Below are 24,000 nucleotides of genomic sequence, written 5' to 3' on the forward strand. Positions count from 1 at the left end.
TTAAAACACGACCTCATAGATTTCACCATGAACCTTCACCACTTCATCCCTGACATCAACGATGTGAAACCAAACCACTTTTAAGGCTCTTTCCTCTAAAATATCATCCCCAAACTAAAAAGTGTGTGTCTCTGCAGCCACTAGGGCCGTGTGAATAATGTTGTGTTATAATAAAAGGAACACGTGAGATGTTGTTCAGATGTGTAAATATCAGTCTACATGTTTCTGGTTAAGAGGAAATGAAGATGATACACAGAAAGAAATGAAAAGGTTTCAGGTCCAACTAGAAAAAATCACTTTCAGGATGATGATTAGTTTGAAATGATGCAGCTGTAAAGTCCAACTCTAACAAACCATAACACAACATGTGAACATTCAACATGTGAACATTCAACACGTGAACATTTAACACGTGAACATTCAACATGTGAACGTTCCCTCTGCAAAGGTTGACTTTGATAAATTGAAGCAGAACAAAATTACAGAGGGTTTAGTACAGAGAACGTTCAGGCTTTGGACCCATTGGACCCAAAGACATTGGACCCATTGGACCCAAAGACATTGGACCCATTGGACCCATTGGACCCAATGACATTGGACCCATTGGACCCAAAGACATTGGACCCATTGGACCCAATGACATTGGACCCATTGGACCCAATGACATTGGACCCATTGGACCCAAAGACTTTGGACCCATTGGACCCAAAGACATTGGACCCATTGGACCCAAAGACATTGGACCCAAAGACATTGGACCCATTGGACCCAATGACATTGGACCCATTGGACCCAATGACATTGGACCCATTGGACCCAAAGACATTGGACCCATTGGACCCAATGACATTGGACCCATTGGGCTACTTGAATGCTATTTGAATTTTCTCATCTACCGAACATTATATATTTCACTTGTATATGACTTATTGTGTTCAATACATCCAAATCTTAAAACAAGCTATGGTTTACAGTTTTATACAACAATCACTCAGTTCCCATCGCCCGCCGGTTCGGCCTGAGAAACGCGTCTCGGAGCAGATTGCAGCTCCACCTGAACCCGGACGGCCGGCTCCTCCCCCAAGGAGGTTTTTTTTTTCCCGAGCGCGTCCACCTGGGACGCGACCCAGAACACACCGGTAGTAAAGATCCCATCTGGCTTTGAGAAGGACCCCCCCAGCAGCAGCTGAAGGACGGCGCTGAGCTTTCTGCGCTGGTAGGTTGCGCAACACTCACAAATATAAGCTGCTTATTCGGTGGAAAATAAAGTTTAGCTCGGAACAAAAAAAAACCTGGCCAGGTGTGTGAATGTTTGAATGAGTTTAATAGAAGTCCCCTCCAGTGAGTTCTCACCAAGAGATCCTCTTTCGCGGAGGAGCAATCAGAACCCTCGACTACAGGAGGGAATATTCTGTTGTGCCGGCTTTGAGGATTGTTGGACTCGTCTTCAAAAAGCAAAGTCTGCTGCTGCTTTGTGTGTGTGTGTGTTTATTTTTCAGTAAAATATTTGGCGTGCATAATTCAGCGACTGGAACCCGACGATGAAATGACAGCGACCGGCTCGGGACCAGGAGTCCGTTCTTTATAAAAAAAAAGCTGTGTTTAAACGGCCGACGGGGACTTCCTGGACTGCCGGATCAGGCTCCTCCCACTTCCTCCCGGTGACCTCAAGATGGAGGGGTCACGCATGCCGACCGAGCTCCCTAACGACGCACGCCTAATTAGCGTCCTTAACGAGGCCGGCCGTCATTCCTTGGACGGCGTGTTGGAGGCGTGTCAGCAGAATGCCGCTCGACTATTCAGAGAAACATGTTCAGAGGCGAGGGTTTGCATTCCCTGCTCACTGCCTCTCAGGCTTATTAAAGGCTCAGCGGTGGAGCACATTCAATCAGGAGGGTTTTTTTCAGTTATTTATTTATTTGCTATCCTTCACTTTCTATTTCATTTCCAGATCTGAAGTGATTGAACAGATTGTGAGCCAGAGGAAATGCAAAATAAAAAAAATAAAGCCGCAGACGTTGGATTCCAGGCAAATATGATGTGATTTGTGATTTTTAGAGACGAACCGATAAGTTGCTGCTGAGGCTGTGAGGGTCAAGCGTAGGGCTCCAGACCCCAAGTAGGGAGGTCAAAGGTTAACTTTATGTCTCTTTGTGGTAACTTTGTGTCTCTTCGTGGTTACTTTGTCTCTCTTTGTGGTTATTTTGTCTCTTTGCGGTCAGTCTTTGTGTGTCTTTTTGGAGTCTTTTTTTGCCTCTTTGTTGTGGTTTTGGTCTCTTTGCAGTCCATGTGTGTCTCCTTGTAGTTTATTGTGTCTCTTTGTAGTTGCTGTGTGTCTCTTTGTGCTCAGTCTTTTTGTGTGTCTCTCAAAGTTCTTTCTCTTGTCTCTTTGCAGCAGTTTTGCGTCACTTTGTGGTTGTTTTTGTCTCTTTGTGGTGTATTTGATGTGTCAATGCAGTCGTTTTGTGTTTCTTTGAGGTCATTTTGGAGTCTCGTCTCTCTTTGACTCACATTTTGCTGCTGGACCTGCAGTCCATCCGTATATGAAAGACAGAAAGGTCCACGAGAGACGACGTCATCCACCAAATGTTCCCCAAACACAGCTACTTGGCTAATGAAGTGACTCTGCGGCTGGTAGTGTGTGTGTCGGAGCGGGTTAGCTCAGTGACCTTTGCCCTCGGGCCCCGAGGATCAGCGTCACGCGTGAGCCGAGCAGCTTCAGACAGGAAGCAAACAACCCTGAGATCAACATCACTGTCACCACTGCTCACTCATATCTCTCTCTCTCTCTCTCTCTCTCTCTCTGCAATGCCTGACTTACACTCATCATTCATATTCAGTCAAACTCATACATCCTGAGTCAGATTTCTGTCATAAAACACGTCATCTTTCACCATTTTGGGACCAGAATACAACCTTGAAACCACCACAGGTGCAGAGCTGGAAGGCGCAGCGAGTCATTGCACTCCCTGTTTGGACATCCGTCGCTCCAGCGCCACCATCAGGTCAACATTGTATTGGTTCATGACCAAAAACCTGCAGATTTATCGTCCGTTATCTCCTCGTTCGTTCTTTATAACGCTGTATTTTCCTCATTTATCTTAATCTCTTCCTTTTTCGCCCTTAATTTAGTTCATTTGATTTCCTTTGTGCCCTTTTCGTCTCCTTAAACTTGCTACTTTCTTCTCCCTCGTCACCTCCTCTTCTTTTCCTTCCTCTCCTCGTCTCCGCAGAGATCTCTCCTCCCCTCCTCTCTCCTCGTCTCCTGTTATCTGTCGTTCCTCCTCACATTATTTCTCTCATTCATCTGCTCTCCTCCAGTATGGCCTCGCTCCATCTTCCTCTCCTTCTGCTCTTCCTCTCATCCTCCTGTCTCCTCTAATACCCCTCTGTCCATCTCCTCTCTCATTTATCTTCCTCATCCTCCTTTCTGCTTCACCTCCTCCTCCTCCTCTTCTTCCTGACTCTCCCTGCAGCATCCCCCCCTCGTCGAGCTACGTGTCGGTTAGCTTCCCGATAGCCCGCCGGCCGCGCGTTTGCGTGCTCGATGTGTTTCCAGAGTCGTCCTGAAGCTCGATGGCCAAAAGGCGGCGAGTCGCTTCTCCACGCTCACGCCGGTCGTTGTCGTGTTTGTGTCATTCGGAGTCAGCGTGAGTCTCTCAGCGTCTCTCAGCGTGAGCCGTCCTCACAGAGACTAGTGCCTTCTGACATGTCAGCCAACACGGCAGTGCAGTACACGCAGTACACACAGTACACACAGTACACACAGTACACACAACACGCGATGCACACAGTAGGACGGACGGTGAGACGCACGCTGCTTCATTCAGACCAAACTGTGACAGGAGAACATTTAGTTTCATCACGGACTGAGTGGAAGAAGTCGCTCGTTAGTTTAACAATAATCAATAATAAATAACAAAAAGCCCCAAAGTGTCTAAAATAACGTCGTCCTGTTTACGATCAACAGGCAGTTTCGCTTCCTGACAACAGAACAGCTGCAACACATTTCAGCTCCTTCACTTAAACATGCATCCTCCAACAGGCTCCGCCCCCAGCTGGGGGGCGTGTCCAGCTCCGCCCCCTCAGCCCCGCCCCCACAGGTTCCCAGCCGCTGAAGCAGTGAAGGAAGCCACTCACCCGGCGTCGCCGCTGCTCCCACAGATCAGTGCGTCCTTGGCTCCTTCGACCTTGTAGAAGTTATCTAGAGAAACAAGAACAAACTCTTTAGATCCCAGTCTGGAGTTCAGGAGCCTGCTGCTAATGCTGCTAATGCTGCTAATGCTACTACTGCTACTAGTGCTACTAGTGCTACTGCTGCTACTGCTGCTACTGGTGCACCTGGACAGATGTTTCCACAAGTTATGAGACTTCATGAGACCTCATGAAACCCTGTGTCCCCTCCGCCCTCCTGTTGTAGTTTGAATCTATATGTTTTATCATAAAGCATAACTTTTGTAGAAAATGGGGGAACAACATTTTATTCATGAAAAGGTGCAGAAAAGTCATATTTTGTGGCTATTTTCTGATTTATGGAGTGAAACAAAGAGAAATCTATGACTTCCCTCTTTAAAATATTAAGTCAAGAAAATAAAATTTCAAACCTGGATTTATTTAAATGTTGAGATTCATGTTCTGGATTTAATAAGATAATGCCTCATTTACATATTTAAACAAAACATCTTATAGAACTCGTGACATAAATAATAACTTTCATGTCAGCTGGAGTCCACGCTGACTATCAGGTAAACGTTTCACCTGAAGTGTTTCCTTTAATATCTCTTCCTCACCAGAGAGGAAACAAAGGAGGCGGAGCAAACGGCATGATGGGAAATGTTTACGCGCAGAGGACGTCCACCATTGATCTGGAGAGGGGGGGGGGTCTTTGACGGCGGCTCTCAGGTTTCCTGGCAGCTTTTAGGGGTCGATACGGAAGCCCGCGAGGGACAATTGTTTGACGTGATGGAGGGCGGAGCCACGTGGAAATGAACAAATAAAAATGTGCATTAGCGGCCCGGAGAAACCCGATCACTGTCGGCTCAGAGCGGCGTGTCCCTTTAAGAGATGGACACGCCTCCCGGCTGAGGGCGGAGCTTGATGAAGGATGTGTTTTATTCAAAGGCACTTCGGGCTTTTAACTTAATGACAGACTTTATGGTTGTTCTGTGTTTCTTTGTTGTAGTTTTGTGTCTCTTTGTTATAGTTTTTTGTCTCTTTGTTATAGTTTTGTGTCTCTACGTGGTTGTTTTGTGTTCTTGTGGTTGTTTTGTGTCACTTTGTTGTAGTTTTGTGTCTCTTTGTTGTAGTTTTGTGTCTCTTTGTGGTTGTGTTGTGTCCTTGTGGTTGTTCGGTGTCTCTTTGTGGTCATTTTATTCCCTGTGTGGTTTTAATAACCTTACTGTGTTAGGTTTAGAAAAAACATCACAGTTGGGTTAAATAAATGAACTAACGACGAAAGAAACAGAAGAAAATACTTTATCAGTTTTTCATTGAATCGGTTTTATCCTTTTTGTAGATTAATGTGTATTATTCTTTGTGTAGACTAATGTGTTCATGCATATGAACGTGTGCAGCCGCAGGAGGGTCAATATTTTGGTCACATGGAGCTCTGATTTCATCTGACAGCAGAGTTAAGTGTTTCCTTTACCCTGACCTCGACCTGTGTGTGTGTGTGTGTGTGTGTGTGTGTGTGTGTGTGTGTGTGTGTGTGTGTGTGTGTGTGTGTGTGCACTGTATGTGCTTGTATATATTGTGTATGTCCACATAACGTATATTATGTTCTCTGGTCAACATGACTGACATGAAAAATCAAATAGTCTATGTACCAACTGACCTCACATGACCTCTGTGTGTGCGTGTGCGTGTGTGTGTGTGTGTGTCTTGTTTTGTTATATACATACCAAGCAAGTATTGTTTATCCATAAGTCATATTTTTTGGCTTTATAAGTCAGTTTTTTGGCTCTAAAAAAATGCAGTGTGGTGCAATTGTGTTATAAACATGTAAAATAGACTCATATGCTCTTGTAAGTCTTTACAGTTTGTTGCTGCTGTGTCACATCAGTGGCTCTGGTATGGATTCATGGGAGTATGAGGACTTGGAGAGTGAGGAAGACCTCCTGGTGAAGAGTTCTGACCCCAGTTTTGGGGGCTGCTGCGGTTAAACCAGAATGAAATGGCCGAACCGGCGTATTGGACTCACCCTCGTTGTTGACGAAGTCCTTCATCGAGGCCCAGGTCTTGTTGTTGCAGTCGAAGGGGACGTTGGCCGGCAGGCTGGCGTTCACGCAGTCCGCCGTGCTGCGGACGCACTTCTGCCGCAGGTTCCCCATGAAGAGCTGCAGGCCGATGAGGGCGAAGACGCTCAGGCAGAAGACGGTGAGGATCATCACGTCGGCCAGCTTCTTCACAGACTGGATCAGAGCGCCTACGATGGTCTTCAGGCCTGCCGGGCCGCCGGGGAGAGGGGGGGGGGGGGGGGTTAATAACCAAATGGGTTTTTATCGTGAACGCTCAATTAGAAAATTATAATAATTCAATTTTTAGTAGAATTCCATTATAATGATTTTTTATCTGTGAAAAACCAAGCAGCTCGTTTGAGAGAAAGGTCACAAATGGCGCGCTTTAAAGGAACAGTACACCCCAAAAACAATATCAATTGTACTTTCTCACCTCCGAAGGCTCTTTATTGTCCCAGAAAAGGTTTTATTTATCAAAGGAAAGCTTGAAAGCTTGATAGGAAAGCTTGAGTTTGATTGACAGATGGTTCCATCCAATCATCTGCCACGTAAGTGTCCGCTGGGTCAGGTTTGTTAAGGAGACGAGAGACCGCCTAGAAGACTTTAGAAATACTTAAGCGCTCTTTGTTGAACAATAGTTTAGAGGAATTAGTTGTTTTGGTTCACACAAGCGAACAATTGGATACATTTCCTTGGATTGGATACTTTTTTGAGCCGAGGGAGGTGAGTTCTACACGCAATTCATATCATTTTTTATAATCAGGGACTAAAAAGATGGCCGCCTCCTTTTTTTGCAAAATCTAGAAGAAACCTCAAGGTGAGTTATATGGATCCAACCAAAGGTCGGCCATCTTTATGCGCCATAGAAACACGTCACAAAATAACAAAACAAATGAAAAGAAGACAATATAAATGTATAAATAAAGCTGCTGTGACGTGAAACACCTCTTCAGGATTTGACCTCACGACAGCTTTATTGGAATTTTTTCAAACGTTATCACTGTGGAAAAAGAAACGTCACCGTGATGATCGGCAACAGAACGAAAGAAAAACCAAAGTCGAGATAAAAAACACAAACACTCACGAGGAACATCACGGTAAGAACAGCAGGAACAACACAATGAGAACACAAAGGGTCCACACAAGGCGGCTGTCTTCGGCCAATCGGTTCTCTTTGTGCAAAATTAGCTCCACGGAACATAGCGCCCGTTAGCTAGTGAGCAGCTAACGTGGTTGTGTCCAGACGATGCCGATACGACCGTGTGTCACGGTTACAACACGTGTTACGACCGGGCCGTGACCGCGGCGTGTTTTCAGTCACGTGTTGAAGGCGTGTTGGCGACGTCGTCAGCGCCGCATGCTAACGTGCATGCTAACGTGCATGCTAACGCAAACGGTGGCGACATGCAGAGGCGAGCCAGTGGCGGGATTTCACAAAATACTTCCGTGTTTTGAATTCTTTTTTTTTTTTTAATGAATCTCGCTCCTTTGAAATGGAGGAAATCATTCAACACACATATCTAGATTTGGCAAAATGCCAGAATTCACTACGATCAAAGTTTTATCAATAATCTAGTAATCAATAATCTGATAATCAATAATGTGACATGGCTCCGGTTTTTATGTAGCCCTGTTTCTGTCATTTGCAGATTAGTTAATTTAATCTGAAAACTGAAGGAAGTATTTATGTAATTTACTGCAGTAAAAGTACTATTACCACACTGTAAAAATACTTTGTTACAGTGAAAGTACTAATACTACAGTGTATGAAGACGATGACGAAGGTTCAGTGCATCCTACTGCGTACTACCTTGGTGTACTGCGTACAACTTTGGTGTACTGCGTACGACCTCTGTGTACTGCGTACTACCTCAGGTACTGCGTACAACTTTGGTGTACAACATACTATTGTTGTGTCGGAGGTTGTGTGTTTAATCTCTTCTGCAGGAGGTTGTGTGCTTAATCTCTTCCTTCAGGAGGTTGTGTGTTTAGTCTCTTCTGCAGGTGGTTGTGTGTTGTATCTCTTCCTGCAGGAGGTTGTGTGTTTAATCTCTTCCTTCAGGAGGTTGTGTGTTGTATCTCTTCCTGCAGGAGGTTGTGTGTTGTATCTCTTCCTGCAGGACGTTGTGTGTTTAATCTCTTCCTGCAGGAGGTTGTGTGTTTAATCTCTTCCTGCAGGAGGTTGTGTGTTTAATCTCTTTCTGCAGGAGGTTGTGTGTTGTATCTCTTCCTGCAGGATGTTGTGTGTTTAATCTCTTCCTGCAGGAGGTTGTGTGTTGTATCTCTTCCTTCAGGAGGTTGTGTGTTGTATCTCTTCCTGCAGGACGTTGTGTGTTTAATCTCTTCCTGCAGGAGGTTGTGTGTTTAATCTCTTCCTGCGGGCCTCGGCCGGTCAGGGCGTCCTCACCTGGGATGACTGAGATGGTTTTGAGCGCCCGCAGCACCCTGAACGTCCTCAAGGCGGACACATTACCCAGGTCCACAAACTCTGTCACATATCTGCAACGGGCGGGGGAGACAGAAGCACAAAAACAGACACACAAACACACACAGAAGGGCGTGACCACACTGAGCAACAGCGAGCCGAACACAGAGGGACGGAAAGGTGGAGGAGAGAGAGAGACAGAGAGAGAGAGAGAGAGAGAGAGAGACAGAGAGGCCGGATTGGACGGCAACAGTGGAGGGTCAATCCGGAGACGTGGCGACGTGTAGAGGGAGAAGTCAGGCGGTGAAGCTGCTCACAAGGACGTGAACCGAAGAGCAACAACAGACTTTAATCTCTGTCTTCTGTTTCTTTTAAACGGTTAACGTTAGCTAATCACAGATAATGCTAACTGACTAAATGTAGCAGCTGGCAGCTGTTTGGTTAACGTTAGCTAATAACAGATATTGCTAACTTACCAAACAACAGATACAGTAGCGGCTGTTTGGTAAGTTAGCAATATCTGTTATTAGCTAACGGTAACTTTAGTCGAGAAGGCAAAAAACCTTCATTTTAAAATGCAATCCTTTAAAGTATGTCTAAGCCGTATTTCTACCGGAGCCCACAGCGGACAAACAAAGCGCTGACTCTAGAGAAAGAAAATCTGCAACCTCGCCACTAGGTGGCACTGAATCCGGCACGCTGTCCCTTTGAGATGCAAAGATAACTCGAGCGACTGGATTAGCGTTAACTGGTTAGCTTGTTAGCTGGTTAGCTGCAACACTGTCCTGATCATGTGAGTCAATGTTTGTTTTTTTTCTATCTCCAGTTCGCTGTGTTCAGCTTTTACGCTTCTGACTTTTCCTTCTCCGCCGTCTCCTCAGTTTCAGATCACGTGATTACACCGCTGACCCCTGATTGGACGGAGACTGGGAATTGGGCGGGGCTTGTGCTGCAAGACACGGCAGACATTGGACGAACAAGAGAGGACGACGTTACGATGACGAGTGGGTTTTTTTGTTTGTTTTTTGTCTGTCCCCTGTCGCCCCCTGGTGGCGGGAGGCCTTACCTGGGATGACTGAGATAGTTTTCAGGGCTCTCAGCACTCTAAAGGTTCTCAGCACCTGCAGGTTCCCTACTTTGATAAACTCTGTTAACAGCCTGTAGGGGGCAGTGTGGTTGGTTGTCAACATACAACGAAAGAAGAAGAAGAAAACATAGTCTGAAAATACTGTGGTGAAATCTTTTTTTTTTTTTAAATGTACAACCCAGTGCACTAAAACATCAACAGAGGCTAGAAACACATGTGGAAAGAACAAATACACTTTTTCATCATATTTTTTTCATGTAATAAAATGTTTTAAGAACGTCACGTTGAACCGTTGCACGCGTATTGAGTGTTATATATTTATAAACGATGAACGGGTTCGGAAAAGCTGCAGACACTTTAACTTTTAAATACCTTCAAGGTCATTCAGGTTGAGGCTCTAATAAAGTACTTGTGGGTTGAGAGTTATTCTCAAAAAGTCGTCTCCATAACTGGTGTGGATTTAATTGCAATAAACAGATTTTTAAAAAAAAGAAAAGTCAAAATAACTACATTATAATTCAGATTTGTCAAAAAAAAAAGTGAATTATGTCGCTTTTATCTGCCCGACGAGAAGCAGTTTTAAAAAGCTTGTTTTCTGAGTGGAGTTTGGCTTGGTGGATGACGGCTGACGTCCGGTCTTCATGGAAATGATTCAGATGTTTATTTAACACAAAGTGATGATTTATGGGAGATTTTATGAAGAATGTTGCAGCTTTAATGTGAAAATGGCAGCCGGTCCGGTGAAGGCAGCTATTAACATGAGAGGGGGGGGGGCTCCTGACTCAGTAGGAGGGGAGGAGGGCATTAATCTGACATCCAGTGTGTGTGTGTGTGTGTGTGTGTGTGTGTGTGTGTGTGTGTGTGTGTGTGTGTGTGTGTCAGTAGGGGAGTGTCTATTCACCGACCATCACTCTGGTTTTAATAAAGCCCGGCACAGAGGGGTGATGTGTCATGGGCGGACTGTGAGTGTGTGTGTGTGTGTGTGTGTGTGTGTGTGTGTGTGTGTGTGTCTGTGTGTGTGTCTGTGTGTGTGTCTGTGTGTGTGTGTGTGTGTGTGTGTCCATACGTGCACTCATTTTTTGTTGGTGTGTACGACCAAATATTTGCTTAACATGTTCTCCATCCTTGTTGTGTGTGTGTGTGTGTGTGTGTGTGTGTGTGTGTGTGTGTGTGTGTGTGTGTGTGTGTGTGTGTGTGTGTGTGTGTGAAGAGGTGAGTTATGTGCCCCTGTCCCCCTAAAGGTCCATCTGACCGCAGGACGGCCGTCGATTCAAGGACACACACCTGACATTGTGTGCGTGTATGTAGGTGTGTGTGTGTGTGTGTGTGTGTGTGTGTGTGTGTGTGTGTGTGTGTGTGTGTGTGTGTCATTGAACGATGGACAAACAGATGGGACATGAAGGGAGGAGCAGGTGGAATATTTACTTAATTAGTCAATTTGAATTTGTTTATTTTAAAAAGAAAAAAGTGACGTCATTTACTTTGTTTTGCCTCTAAGACTCAATTTCCCAGAATACCTTTCTCACCATCACCAATCGGGACGTGCGATGACAAACTTTTTAGATTTGATACACTGACACAGTTTGTGACAATTGAAATGAGACCAATATTTAATTTGTTACAATTTAAATACATTTTAAAGAAACGTTTCAGTATTTTAAATGACGTCGAGTTTCGGCAAAGAAGAGGTTACTATACAACTTTTTAAGGCCGATAGCTTTGAGGGAGTCATGTTACTTTTTAAAAACATCGGCACGACCAGGAACTCTCGTGCTGCATTCAAGGACCCCTCTAATATTCGAGCGTCGCCCGATGAAAGGAAACGCAGAAATACGCAAACGTTGCCATCTGATCGCCATCGAAACCAAAGCCAGAAAAAAACCAGGAAAGAATTTGATTTCAAAGTGTTTTGTGTAGAGAAACATTTCATATTGCAGCGTAAGAAGACCGGAGACACTGAAGCTCGTGTTTTAGTTCATCAATGCCGAGGCCGGACGTCGGTTTCCTTCTCGGCGCCGACGGCTCGCTGAGCCCGGTTTGTGCCGACTGTGCGAAAGTGTCCGAGGTTAACGAACACGCTGAGCCGCTCAAGCCGACGGCTTTTATTCATGTATTTATTTATTTCACCTCTCGCCTTGCGGACGGGCCTCGCTACGAGTCCTCTTTCTTAAGTCCGCGGCCGTAATCCCGTCAGTGCAACGCAGTCGTGACACTTTCTCTTCCTCTCGGATTGCTTCCACCCGCTGCTCTCCTCCTGCACAGATGTTTTCCCATTAAAAGCCTCCCAGCAGCTGAAGTTGCACAATCACTGCCCTCGTTTTCTCGAGTGTTTGTCTTCAGTTCAGCACGACTGCAAATCAAATTAAGCCCTTTTCTGTTCCTTTTTCTTTTATTTTGACTTTTCTCCAAATCCGTAAAAAATATGAAGAGTGACTTCATTTGAGCACTTATTAAAATATAGATTTTTAGTTTATTTATGTGGGATTTTGCAGTAGTTTAGTTTCTATCCAACATTAGTTGGGTTTTGTATTTCTGTAGGTTTAGAAAAGATCTTAAAGTACTTAGTTAGGTTCATGAAAAGATCGTAAAATACTTAGTTAGGTTCATGAAAAGATCGTAAAATACTTAGTTAGGTTCATGAAAAGATCGTAAAATACTTAGGTTCATAAAAAGATCGTAAAATACTTAGTTAGGTTCATGAAAAGATCGTAAAATACTTAGGTTCATAAAAAGATCGTAAAATACTTAGTTAGGTTCATGAAAAGATCGTAAAATACTTAGGTTCATAAAAAGATCGTAAAATACTTAGTTAGGTTCATGAAAAGATCGTAAAATACTTAGTTAGGTTCATGAAAAGATCGTACACTTTTTAGTTAAGTTTAGGAAAAGATCGTAAAATACTTAGGTTCATGAAAAATTAGTAAATTATTTAGTTAGGTTAAGGAAAAGATCGTTAAATACGTAGTTAGGTTCATGAAAATATCGTAAAATACTTTGTGAGGTTTAGGAAAAGTTTGTCAAAGACGTAAACGTAGTTGGGTTCATGAAAAGATCGTAAAAAAAAAGATCGTCATTAGCGTTAAAATAACCACGGAAGGCTTAGGTTCAGTCTCCTTGCTGGTTGTCGTCCTCCCCGGTTTGTAATTTTTTACGTCTCGTTCAAGACTTTGTGGATAAAATACGAAAACATCGTACCGCTTGTTATCGGAAAACGTGAAGTTTGAACGTGTGAATGTTTGCGTGCGTTGGACTCACGCCATGACGATGACGCTGAAGTCCAGCCAGTTCCAGGGATCCCTCAGGAAGGTGAAGGGTCCCACGCAGAAGCCCCTCGCCAAGATCTTTATGAGGGACTCGAAGGTGTAGATACCTGTGAAGGTGTACCTGAGGGAGGCGGGGAAAAGAGAGGAAGAGAGAGAGGAAAGGAAGGGAAGGAAGAGGATCATTAAAATAAAAGGAAGCAGAGGGGGAAGGAGACAGAGGAGGCAGATGGAGGAGGGGAGGACAAAAGGTCGGGAATTAAATGTTAAAGGGCGAGAGGAAAGTAGGAAGAGAATACGGAGTTGGGATGAATAAAGAGGAGAGCAGGAGAGGGAGGATGAATATTCATCGAATCAGCCTCGACTCTCTTCGCCAAACACATCCTTCACTTATTTATTTTGTCCCCAGAAACAAGTTTGACCCGACGTCAACTCGAGCGCACAAAGACGGACGGACAGCAGCGAGCGCGTCGGCAGCTGGAGGCCGGAGCGCTTCACTTAGAGAGTCCTCGTCCACGGCGCCCGGCGCGGCGGCGAGCTTCTCCAACGGTTTACACTCCAACTGGCAATGTTTTAAAGACACGCGTCTGCAGAAACTCCTTCAGAGAAAACGGGTTAGTGAAGCGGGAACCGGCCTTCAGCGACGAAACGTCACCCCGAAGAGACTCAAACTGAGCACAAAGAGATGCAAAAAGCTAAAGAGACACGAAACAACTACAAAGAGACACAAAACAGACACAAAGAGACACAAACAACCACAGAGAGACACAAAACAGCCACTAAGAGACAGAAACCACCACAAAGAGACACAAAACAACTACAAAGAGGCACAAAATAACTACAAAGAGATGCAAAAAGCTGAAGAGACACAAAACAACTACGAAGAGACACAAAACAAGACACAAAACAGCCACAGAGAGACACAAAATGACTACAAAGAGACACAAAACAGCCTCAGAGAGACACAAAACGACAATAAAGAGACACAAAAACAGCCACTAAGGGACAGAAGCAACCACAAAAGGACACAAAACAACTACTAAGAGACAAGACTCAAAATGACTACAAAGAGATGCAAAAAGCTGAAGATATACGAAACAACTACAAAGAGACACAAAACAAGACACAAAACAGCCACAGAGAGACACAAAAAGACTACAAAGAGACACAAAACAGCCACTAAGAGACAGAAACCACCACACAGAGACACAAAACAACTACAAAGAGGCACAAAACAACTACAAAGAGATGCAAAAAGCTGAAGAGACACAAAACAACTACTAAGAGACACAAAACAAGACACAAAACAGCCACAGAGAGACACAAAACGACTACAAAGAGACACAAAACAGCCTCAGAGAGACACAAAACGACTATAAAGAGACACAAAACAGCCACTAAGGGACAGAAACAACAACAAAAGGACACAAAACAACTACTAAGAGACAAGACTCAAAATGACTACAAAGAGATGCAAAAAGCTGAAGATATACGAAACAAAGAGACACAAAACAAGACACAAAACAGCCACAGAGAGACACAAAAAGACTACAAAGAGACACGAACCAGCCACAAAGGACAAAACAACTACGACAAATATATTTGTAATGATATGAAGAACAGTTACAGAAATAAAGCGGCCATTTTTTAGATTGTTGCAACAACATGAAGACAGACAGACAGACAGACAGACAGACAGACAGACAGACAGACAGACAGACAGGTCTACTTACTCCAGGTACTTGGCCCAGTAGGCCGGCTCCGACATGGCCATGAAGCAGCAGTTGGTCAGGATGGTGCACATGATGAAGAGACTGAAGAGCGTTGGGCGGTTAAGGAGGAACGTTCATAGAAAACACGTGTATACATACACACTTGTATACATATGTATTTACGTGTGTGTGTAGGTGTGTGTGTAGGTGTGTGTGTGTAGGTGTGTGTGTGTAGGTGTGTGTGTGTGTGTAGGTGTGTGTGTGTGTGTGTGTGTGTGTGTGTGTGTGTGTGTCCACACAGCAGCGTTAAACTCCATCAAAGCGTCTCCTCATCACCTCCGTGTACCGGTAACTTTCCCGGCGTGGCGGGAGGAGGCGGTTCGAGCCGAGCGGCGCCTCCTCCCGCCACGTTGCCACGGCGAAGGTGGGAGAGAGCCCTTCGCCCGGCTGTCAATCACGGCTATAAATGAATCATAATTATTGTAATTTGGCAGAAGGAACACGCTCCACCGGGGGAACGCGGCGGCGCCAGAACTGCAGCTGAAAAGTGTTTTGAGCCGCGGGGTGATTGTTGATTGAGTGCCGGCTGTAACGAGTAACCCGGTTACCGGTCGACAAACAACGCACACGCACCCCGCCGCCGAGCCTGGGAGCTAATTATGCCGTAATGACAGCACTGCTGTTGTGGCCCTCCCAGGCCACCGTACCGGTAATGTCATTACACCTCCCACATCCACCGCGGGAGCCATCTCCAGCTCTCCTTTCCTTTTTCCCTTTCTTTTTTCCTCCCTCCTTCCATGTTTCTGTGTCTCCATCATTCTTTGTGTTTCCTAAGCTGGTGATATGTTGTTACACTTTTACTTTTATGTTCCTACAGCTGCTCCGCTGGCGACAGACAAAAACCAAGATGGCGACGGCCAAAAACCAAGATGGCGGCGACCAAGAAGCCGAACTCGAGGCTTCAAACCAAAGTGTGTGTGAGCTAGAAACAAGGATGGTGATGGCCAAAGACCAAGATGGTGACAGTCAAAAACCAAAATGGTCGCGGCCAAAGACCAAGATGGTGGTCACCAAAGACCAAGATGGTGGCAACCGAGAGCCGAATGTGAGGGTTCAAACCATTGTGTGTGTGTGAGCAGGGACGACCTTGATAGGAAATATTTAATGGACATTTCGGTTGGTTGTACTTAGGTTTACCATCTTGCCAAAAACCAAGATGGCGGCGACCACAAACCAAGATGGTGACCACCAAAATGCCACAAACCTATCTAATGGTCACGTTGGGGAATTAAGCAGAAATCTACAGACGCAAACAGACAAAGTAGTAAAATAAACACCTAGATTTGTGTTTTAAATGTCTTCATAGACACTAAAAACTACAAAGACAGAAGTACCGCGCTGCAGACACGACTTTTAAATGCTCCCTCAAACACAACACCTCGACTTCTGTTCAGCAGCAGGAAGCAACACGACCAGCTGCAGCGCACCCTGATGGATTAACCTGGTCCCTGAGCAATGCATCATGGGACACAACATTGAATGTGTGTCCTGTGGCGCAAAGGCCTCATGGGAATCGCAGTCAGACGGCGGTATTAATACTGATCAGCGGAGAGAGACCATGTACAGGTTTTTGTTTTCTCGAAGAGTGAGTGTGTGTGAGTGAGTGTGTGTGTGTCTGTGTGTGTGTGTGTGTGTGTGTGTGTGTGTGTGTGTGTGTGTGTGTGTGTGTGTGTCTCCACCTCACACACAGCTTGTCATTGTGGCGCCAGTGTGGTTGGGCAGGAATCCAGAATGCACTTGATCTCGCACACAAACTAAAAACTCTACTTCACCACCACAAGTTGTACTCCCCCTCCCTCAACACACACTTATTATACCACACACACACACACACACACACATACACATATGCAGCACATCAGCAGCACTACACCTCCGTCGCCGACCTCTTCACCCACTTATCCCGCACGACAACAGCGGCGTGTCCGCCGGCTCGACATCTCTCAACACCAGCAGCCGCCTCCCGGTGTAAAAATAGCCGGGTGTGAGGGAGGGTGGGAGGAGTCGGGGGGGGGGGGGGGGGGGCTGTTGAGGTTTGGGTGTTGAGTAATGTCTGTCATGTCGGCTTGGCGTCTGGAACCCGAGGACGCCGCCGGCGTGGCGCTGGAGGGCGGCGTGGGACGAGAATCTATACAGCCGGAGCCTCGACATCTGGAATTTCAGGAGTTTTGACTGAAACGTGATGATCCTCTGATGTAATGTGTTCTCTTTGTGGTCAAATTTAAGATCATTTAGGGGGCAAGATTATCTGTTTCAGGAAGCTTTTCAAATCTTTGGATGCCGCTCAGACGCCAAGAGGAGGTTTATACTGAAAGCTCAGAGGCATCACCGTGTCTTATTCATCTTATTTTCAAAGTATCCAAAAGTTATACTGACATGAGGGTTAAGTTGTGACCCATCTCAAAAGAATATATATTTTGCTACTTAAACCCAAACTGCTCACCCGTTGCTGCATCTACGGTGTGTAGAAAAAATGTGAGTCGCTTTAGATTAAAGCGTCAATGAAATATAATCTAAATGTAATGTGAAAGTGACGAGCAGAAACCAAGATGGTGACGGGCAGAAACCAAGATGGTGACGGCCGGAAACCAAGATGGTGACGGCCGGAAACCAAGATGGTGACGGACAGAAACCAAGATGGTGACGGCCGGAAACCAAGATGGTGACGGCCGGAAACCAAGATGGTGACGGACAGAAACCAAGATGGTGACGGGCGGAAACTAAGATGGTGACGGCCGGAAACCAAAATGGTGACGGGCGGAAACCAAGATGGTGACGGGCGGAAACCAAGATGGTGACGGCCGGAAACCAAGATGGTGACGGCCGGAAACCAAGATGGTGACGGCCGGAAACCAAGATGGTGACGGTCAGAAACCGAGATGGTGACGGACGGAAACCAAGATGGTGACGGCCGGAAACCAAGATGGTGACGGCCGGAAACCAAGATGGTGACGGACGGAAACCAAGATGGTGACGGACGGAAACCAAGATGGTGACGGACGGAAACCAAGATGCCAAAACCCAAACTCGAGGCTTAAAACCAATGTGTGTGTGTGTGTGTGTGTGTGTGTGTGTGTGTGTGTGTGTGTGTGTGTGTGTGTGTGTGTGTGTGTGTGTGTGTGTGTGTGTGTGTGAGAGAGCAGGTACCACCTTGATGGGAAATATTTACTGGTCATGTTTATAGCTCAACTGACAGCTTAAGATGATATCAGACTCAGAAATACGACCGACAGGATGAGCCCTCTGATTCTCACACACACACACACCCACACACACACACACACACACACACACACACACACACACACACACAGAGTCAGTCAGTTGACATGATTGGTAAATACAGTCATTCCTTTACGGGTGTCTGGACACCATCCAGCTGTCGCAGCCGGTGGAAACTCAGGTGGATTCAGGATGTGGAGACATTTATGACAATTTAAAGCAGCCATACCATTATTAGTTAATCATCATTAACACGTTTATATATTTGATGTATATGAATTTGATGAATGCCATTATTCTTAAAATAACCACATTAACATTATTAAATGGTGGAAGAAAATATGTTGATCTGACATCATGTGTTGCACTCAGCCTGAAGCGAACCCTTCATTGGTGAACGCTCGAGATAGATAACCTTTTTTTCTCAAAACCATGCATTTGCCAGCATATACATTAAGTTTTCCATTAGATTAAAAGATTCTGTGAGAGATGACGACGTGTTGAGTGCAACTGAAGGGGATCTGGGTTAATTTAATGGACTTTAGATATATTGAATGGGTCACTTCACATTAATGAATCATTACTGCTCCTGTAAATCTGCACAAACATTTTCATGAGAGCCGTTGCAGATCAACCTAATTAAAACATATTTCTAAAATCCCTCGACTGTTTTAAGATTTGGGCTTTTTTTGGGGAGACTAATAAAAGGTTTAATGTGCAGTTAAAGCACGGACTAAAAACTGACTTGGTGGCAGATTTACTGACCACGCCTTTCTCACAAAGTGTTCAACAAAGAGAGGAGGATGAACTTTGTCTTTAAGTGAACTCCATGTGGGGAGCCAACTGCTTGTTGTGTTACTGTTTTTACATCTGCGGTAGTGTGTGTTAATGTGTCTATGGTTTTTATTGCATAGTTATATCGTTCCTTCTGATCGTGGCTCGTGCTCCTGAGTGTGATGTTTTAGTGCCGCAGTTTTGTTGGATTGTTTTGTGATGTTTTGTTATCACTAAATGTGACTGCTTCTTGTTGATGTGACTACATGCATCGTCTGTTAATGACCCAGCATCCCGTCATTATATACAGATATCAGACAGCACAGAAGGCCCAGGTAGAAAGTGCACGGACCGCCACTGCATCCAACCACACAGTACATGCACGATAGTGTGCAATAACACAAACTGAATCGTCACAATGTGTGCGTCAGGCCTGCAGTCACACACTACCAAACAACACAGCGAGGCTTCAGAAGCCGGCAGCCTGCATGCATTTGTTTATATTATCACACGCGCTGCTTTCCTCCAGGCCGCAGGGCCGCTGCTCTGCATCTGACTCCTGACCTCTGACCTCCCCGCAGACATTTCCCCGCAGTCAGCAGCAGATCACAACGCTGTAAAGTCGTCATGCGTGAGTACATACAGCAGCAGCAGCAGCAGTGGAAGGATATGAGTGGACCAGGATCTTGATGGCGATTCTGCGGATGGGGTTGAAAGGGCTGAAGACGTAGAGCGCTGACGTGGCAGTGAAGCGGAAGATGGCCTTCCCTTTGTTCAGGACTATGAAGGTCTGCAAGAGAGGCAGGAGAACACTTTTGTTATAGAGACCATGTTCTGGGAGGAGGCAGAGATTTTGGGGTTTAATTAATTTGGTGAAAGGCTTTGGGGTGAAATGTAATGGATGCTTCAGTCCAGCCACAACAGTGTGGATGAGAAAGGTCTGAAGTAGCTCGTTAAACACAGCAGGAACTTGTTGACTTCGGGTTTTCAGTAGAAATATAACATATAATGCATTTATACTTTTGTGTTCATACTTGTGTTATATATTGTAGCATCATGTAAATAATTTACATTTTACTTTACATAGTCCTTTCTCTCTATTTTACATGGAGCTTAAATTTCTTTTGGCTTATAAAAGAAACTCAACGGTACGAATTTTCTCCTGGGGATCAATGAAATGTCGTCTACTAAAACTCTAGTAACATTGGAGCTTATACAATGCGATAGGAAAGGCTCAGACAGGAAGCGATAGGATAGGATAGGATACAATACGATACACTACGATACAATACGATACATTACGATACAATACTATACAATATGATACAATACGATACACTACGATACAATACGATACATTACGATACAATACGATACAATACGATACAATACGATACAATATAAACAATACGATACACTACGATACAATACGATACATTACGATACAATACGATACAATATAAACAATACGATACACTACGATACAATACGATACACTACGATACAATACGATACATTACGATACAATACTATACAATATGATACACTACGATACATTACGATACAATATAAACAATACGATACAATACACTACGATACAATACACTACGATACAATACGATACACTACGATACAATACGATACAATACGATACAATACAATACAATATGATACAAAAAGATACAATATTCTTTCTTGTTCCGAAAGGGATGTTTATCTCGGACTGCTGCACACATGATATATGACACTTCATCTTTTCATCATAGTAGTAAACGAACATGCAACATGCACACGTGATGTTCTGTTTTTTTCGGCTGGAGGTGCTCAGCAAAGAGCGACCCTGCCTTTGAAAACAATCACACACACACTGTCTGATCATGGCCGGACGGCGTCACGCTTCAGCTGATCGGCCCGGTGTTACGCGGCGGCCCGAGGCGGCCCGGCTATCCTCCGTGAGTTTGACGCACTGGAGGATGAGCTGATGAAGGACCAGCTGGCTGAACGCACGAATAACCCCGAAGAGTCAGAAAGGAAACTGCCACCGTCCCCCGATGACCTCACACAGAGGCTGAGGATGCTCAGGTGGGTTCATGTGTTATGATAGAAGAAGAAGAAGAAGAAGAAGAAGAAGAAGAGAAGAAGAAGAAGAAAAAGAAGAAGAAAAAGAAGAAGAAGAAGAAGAAGAAGAAGAAGCTTCAGGTAAAAGTGTTTAATGGAGATACGTCGTGACAGAACGTGAACACGGGCTCAGAGGCTCAGAGTGTGTTTTGTTTCCTGGTTTAAACCCGGAGGAAACACACCTGAGCTAAAGAGAGAGAGAGAGAGAGAGAGAGAGAGAGAGAAGAGAGAGAGAGAGAGAGAGAGAGAGAGAGAGAGAGAGAGAGAAAGAGAGAGAGAGAGAGAGAGAGAGAGAGAGAGAGAGATAGAGAAAGAGAGAGAGAAAGAGAGAGAGAGAGAGAGAGAGAGAGAGTGAGAGAGAGAGAGAGAGAGAGAGAGAGAGAGAGGTAATCCCTCAGGAGAAGCATCACCAGGGAGAAAAGACAGGACCAGAAAGTTGGTTTGGGTTTGAAGAGAAAGTGAACAAAAGAAGAACCTGAACGTTCTGCTGCTGCAGATGTTTTTATTTTCTATGGGGACTCATTTCTATCTGAATCAGTATCAGAACCATTTACTTGCCAGGTATGTTCGCACAACGAGGAATCCTTGTCGGCAGAAGGTGCAGAACAGACGAGACGGATCAACACAACGACGACGTGCAATCGTCAGTTCTCTCCTCCACGCTTTGAGAATCATAAAGTTTTTCTTCCTCCGTCTGATTTGAGCACAAACTGCTTCGAGTGAATCCCCCGAGAGTTTAAAACCCACTCTGTCTGCAGCGGAGGAGGCGACCGGAGAGTCCGCTTGTCTTCCAGGGCTTCTCCGACAAGGGGAGACGAGGTATTTCCAAACCCCTTCACACACACACACACACACACACACACACACACACACACACACACACACTGCGGGTGACCTACCCTCTTGTCTTTGAAGTAGTACTGGTCGATGTCCTCCAGGGGAACGCCCACCAGATGAGACGGGATGTCGGCGAAGATGCGCGGCAGCTGCTTTCCTGCCTCCAGGTCGGGCCGGCGCCGGGGGAGCACCACGTCGCCCAGGTCCTAACACACACACACACACGCACACACACGCACACACACACGCACACACACACGCACACAAGCTTCCTTACATCGCTTCATCTGATTCAGCTTTTAACCTCCAATGTTTTATTTCTTCGAGCTCCTGTTTCATCTTAAAAATAATGATGCTTCTGAGTTGTCAGGTGTGTGTGTGTATGTGTGTGTGTGTGTGTGTGTGTGTGTCTGTGTGTGTACCTCCTGGTAGTGTTTGTTGCGCCGGGCCCTCTCCTGGGCGATGCGCTGCTCGATGGCCGCCAGGGAGTCCGGCGTGAAGCGCTGAAAGCTCTCTGGTCCCATTGGAAACACGCAGCCGGCCATCTTCTCATCCTGATCCTGCTGCTGACTGGCCCGGCTCACCAGCTGATCGGGAGAGAGAGCGCCCATCAATCAATCACCGCCGATCAATAACCGCCGATCGATCACGACGAACAACCCCTTAACAATCAACGACAATGAAAATATGACAACGTGTTTCAGGCAGACAACTCTCCCAAAAGCTCCCGAGTTCCCTTCTTCTGCCTCAGTGAGTGGCTTCCTACATTACCCAGAGTGCATTTCACCGACCCTTTAACAGCCGACGTCGTCATAAACGTGTGTGTTAGCGAGCTTTACGCGTTTCATTGTTGTGTCAAGTTAACTTGTCAACTTGTTAACGAGCGATCGCGCTAACTGGTGCGTAAACGGTTTGAAGATAATAAACAGATGAGTTTGTATTTCAAGTATTTCATCATCTTTTATTAAACCTGAGCATTTTTTACAATTTCACAAAGTACGTATTTTGTATTTCTAACTTTTTCTAAACCTTTACGATCTTTTCATAAACCTAACTAAGCATCTTACGATCCTTTTCTGATTGTTTGCATGAGAAGAAGAGACAATAAGTTGGGTGTGTCTGACCTTTAGGACCCTGGGGAGGCGACGCTCTATGAACGTATACAGTGAGACGATTATGGGATGTCGAGGTAATGAAGAGGAGGCCGACAGCAGCGTCTCATTAACACTCAGAAGAGTCCGGACTTACACTGAGAGACAGGTGTGTGTGTGTGTGTGTGTGTGTGTGTGTGTGTGTGTGTGTGTGTGTGCGTGTGTGTGTGTGTGTGTGCGTGTGTGTGTGTGTGTGTGTGTGTGTGTGTGTCCAGACCATCTGCCTCGGATCCTAATTGAATGATTAGACAGGCCTCGTTTTTCAACCCTTCATGCATTTATTCTTCACAGCTCCCAAATCTGATTTCTGAAGCGTGTGTGTGCATGTGTGTGCACGTGTGTACATGTGTGTGTGTGTGTGTGTGTGTGTGTGTGTGTGTGTTTGGGTGTACATGTTTGTTTGAATGTGTACGTGTCCACATCAAAGGAAAATCCAGCTCTGTTATCCATCCTTATCAAAAGCTGTCATCCAATCTCTCTCTCTCACACACACACACACACACACACACACACACACACACACACACACACACACACACCAGTAGCTCCTGATGGGCTGTTTCCATTCTGCTGCGTCTCTCGGTCACGTACACATTCTCTGGTTTGAGCCTTTTCACTTGTCAGGACGCAAAACGTTTACGTTGCGTTCAGGCTCTCTGACGGCCGCGGGAATTATCAACCTCCTCTTTATGTTAATAAAGTAATGTGTGAACCAGGTTCTTAAAATCGTCTGCATGACGCAACACTGTCTTTTCCTAGCTCCTCGTGAACTCTCCTTCCCACCTTCCCTTGACCCTGTGACATTTTCCACAGAGGTCAAGGGGAAGTGGTTAGGAAAGGACATAAGGAGGTATTTTTTGTTCCTATTCGACTGCAGCCTTCATGAGAGTTCACGTGAGAGTTCATGTGAGTTCACGTGAGAGTTCGTGTGCGTCTCTCTCGTGAGCATCGGGCCGCCGGCGAACATCAAATTACCGAACAGACACACTTTCATATCGGCTCGCTGTTTTTAATGAGCTCCCTTTTACTCCTCATTGTGTCTTTGTGTTGTTGTTTACTCCTCCTCCTCTTTCTCCTCTTCCTCTTTCTCCTCCTCCTCTTTCTCCTCCTCCTCTTTC

General features: G+C 45.3%; 1 protein-coding gene and 1 long non-coding RNA gene across 2 annotated transcripts in view; one reads left to right on the forward strand and one right to left on the reverse strand.

Annotated features, from left to right (window-relative positions):
- Nucleotides 1–140, forward strand: part of LOC137788546 (uncharacterized) — a 3,791-nt gene extending 3,651 nt beyond the window's left edge. The window contains exon 3 of the long non-coding RNA XR_011077763.1: nucleotides 1–140. This exon is cut by the window's left edge and continues 10 nt beyond it. This is a non-coding gene — a long non-coding RNA (uncharacterized lncRNA).
- LOC137788482 (sodium channel protein type 3 subunit alpha-like) overlaps nucleotides 1–24,000 on the reverse strand; it is a 99,536-nt gene that overhangs the window by 56,316 nt on the left and 19,220 nt on the right. Inside the window, exons 2-9 of the mRNA XM_068581301.1 lie at nucleotides 22,154–22,318; nucleotides 21,794–21,937; nucleotides 19,448–19,566; nucleotides 14,742–14,831; nucleotides 13,004–13,132; nucleotides 8,644–8,735; nucleotides 6,200–6,442; nucleotides 4,141–4,204 (exon numbers count right to left, since the gene is read on the reverse strand). Of these exons, the coding sequence (XP_068437402.1) occupies nucleotides 4,141–4,204; nucleotides 6,200–6,442; nucleotides 8,644–8,735; nucleotides 13,004–13,132; nucleotides 14,742–14,831; nucleotides 19,448–19,566; nucleotides 21,794–21,937; nucleotides 22,154–22,276 (1,004 nt within the window). The 5' untranslated portion in view covers nucleotides 22,277–22,318. The remainder of the gene's footprint in view (nucleotides 1–4,140; nucleotides 4,205–6,199; nucleotides 6,443–8,643; nucleotides 8,736–13,003; nucleotides 13,133–14,741; nucleotides 14,832–19,447; nucleotides 19,567–21,793; nucleotides 21,938–22,153; nucleotides 22,319–24,000) is intronic.

The sequence above is a fragment of the Clinocottus analis genome, unplaced genomic scaffold, assembly GCF_023055335.1.
Source record: "Clinocottus analis isolate CAN_PGR_092001 unplaced genomic scaffold, fCliAna1.0.p SCAF_18, whole genome shotgun sequence".
NCBI classification, from domain to species: domain Eukaryota; kingdom Metazoa; phylum Chordata; class Actinopteri; order Perciformes; family Cottidae; genus Clinocottus; species Clinocottus analis.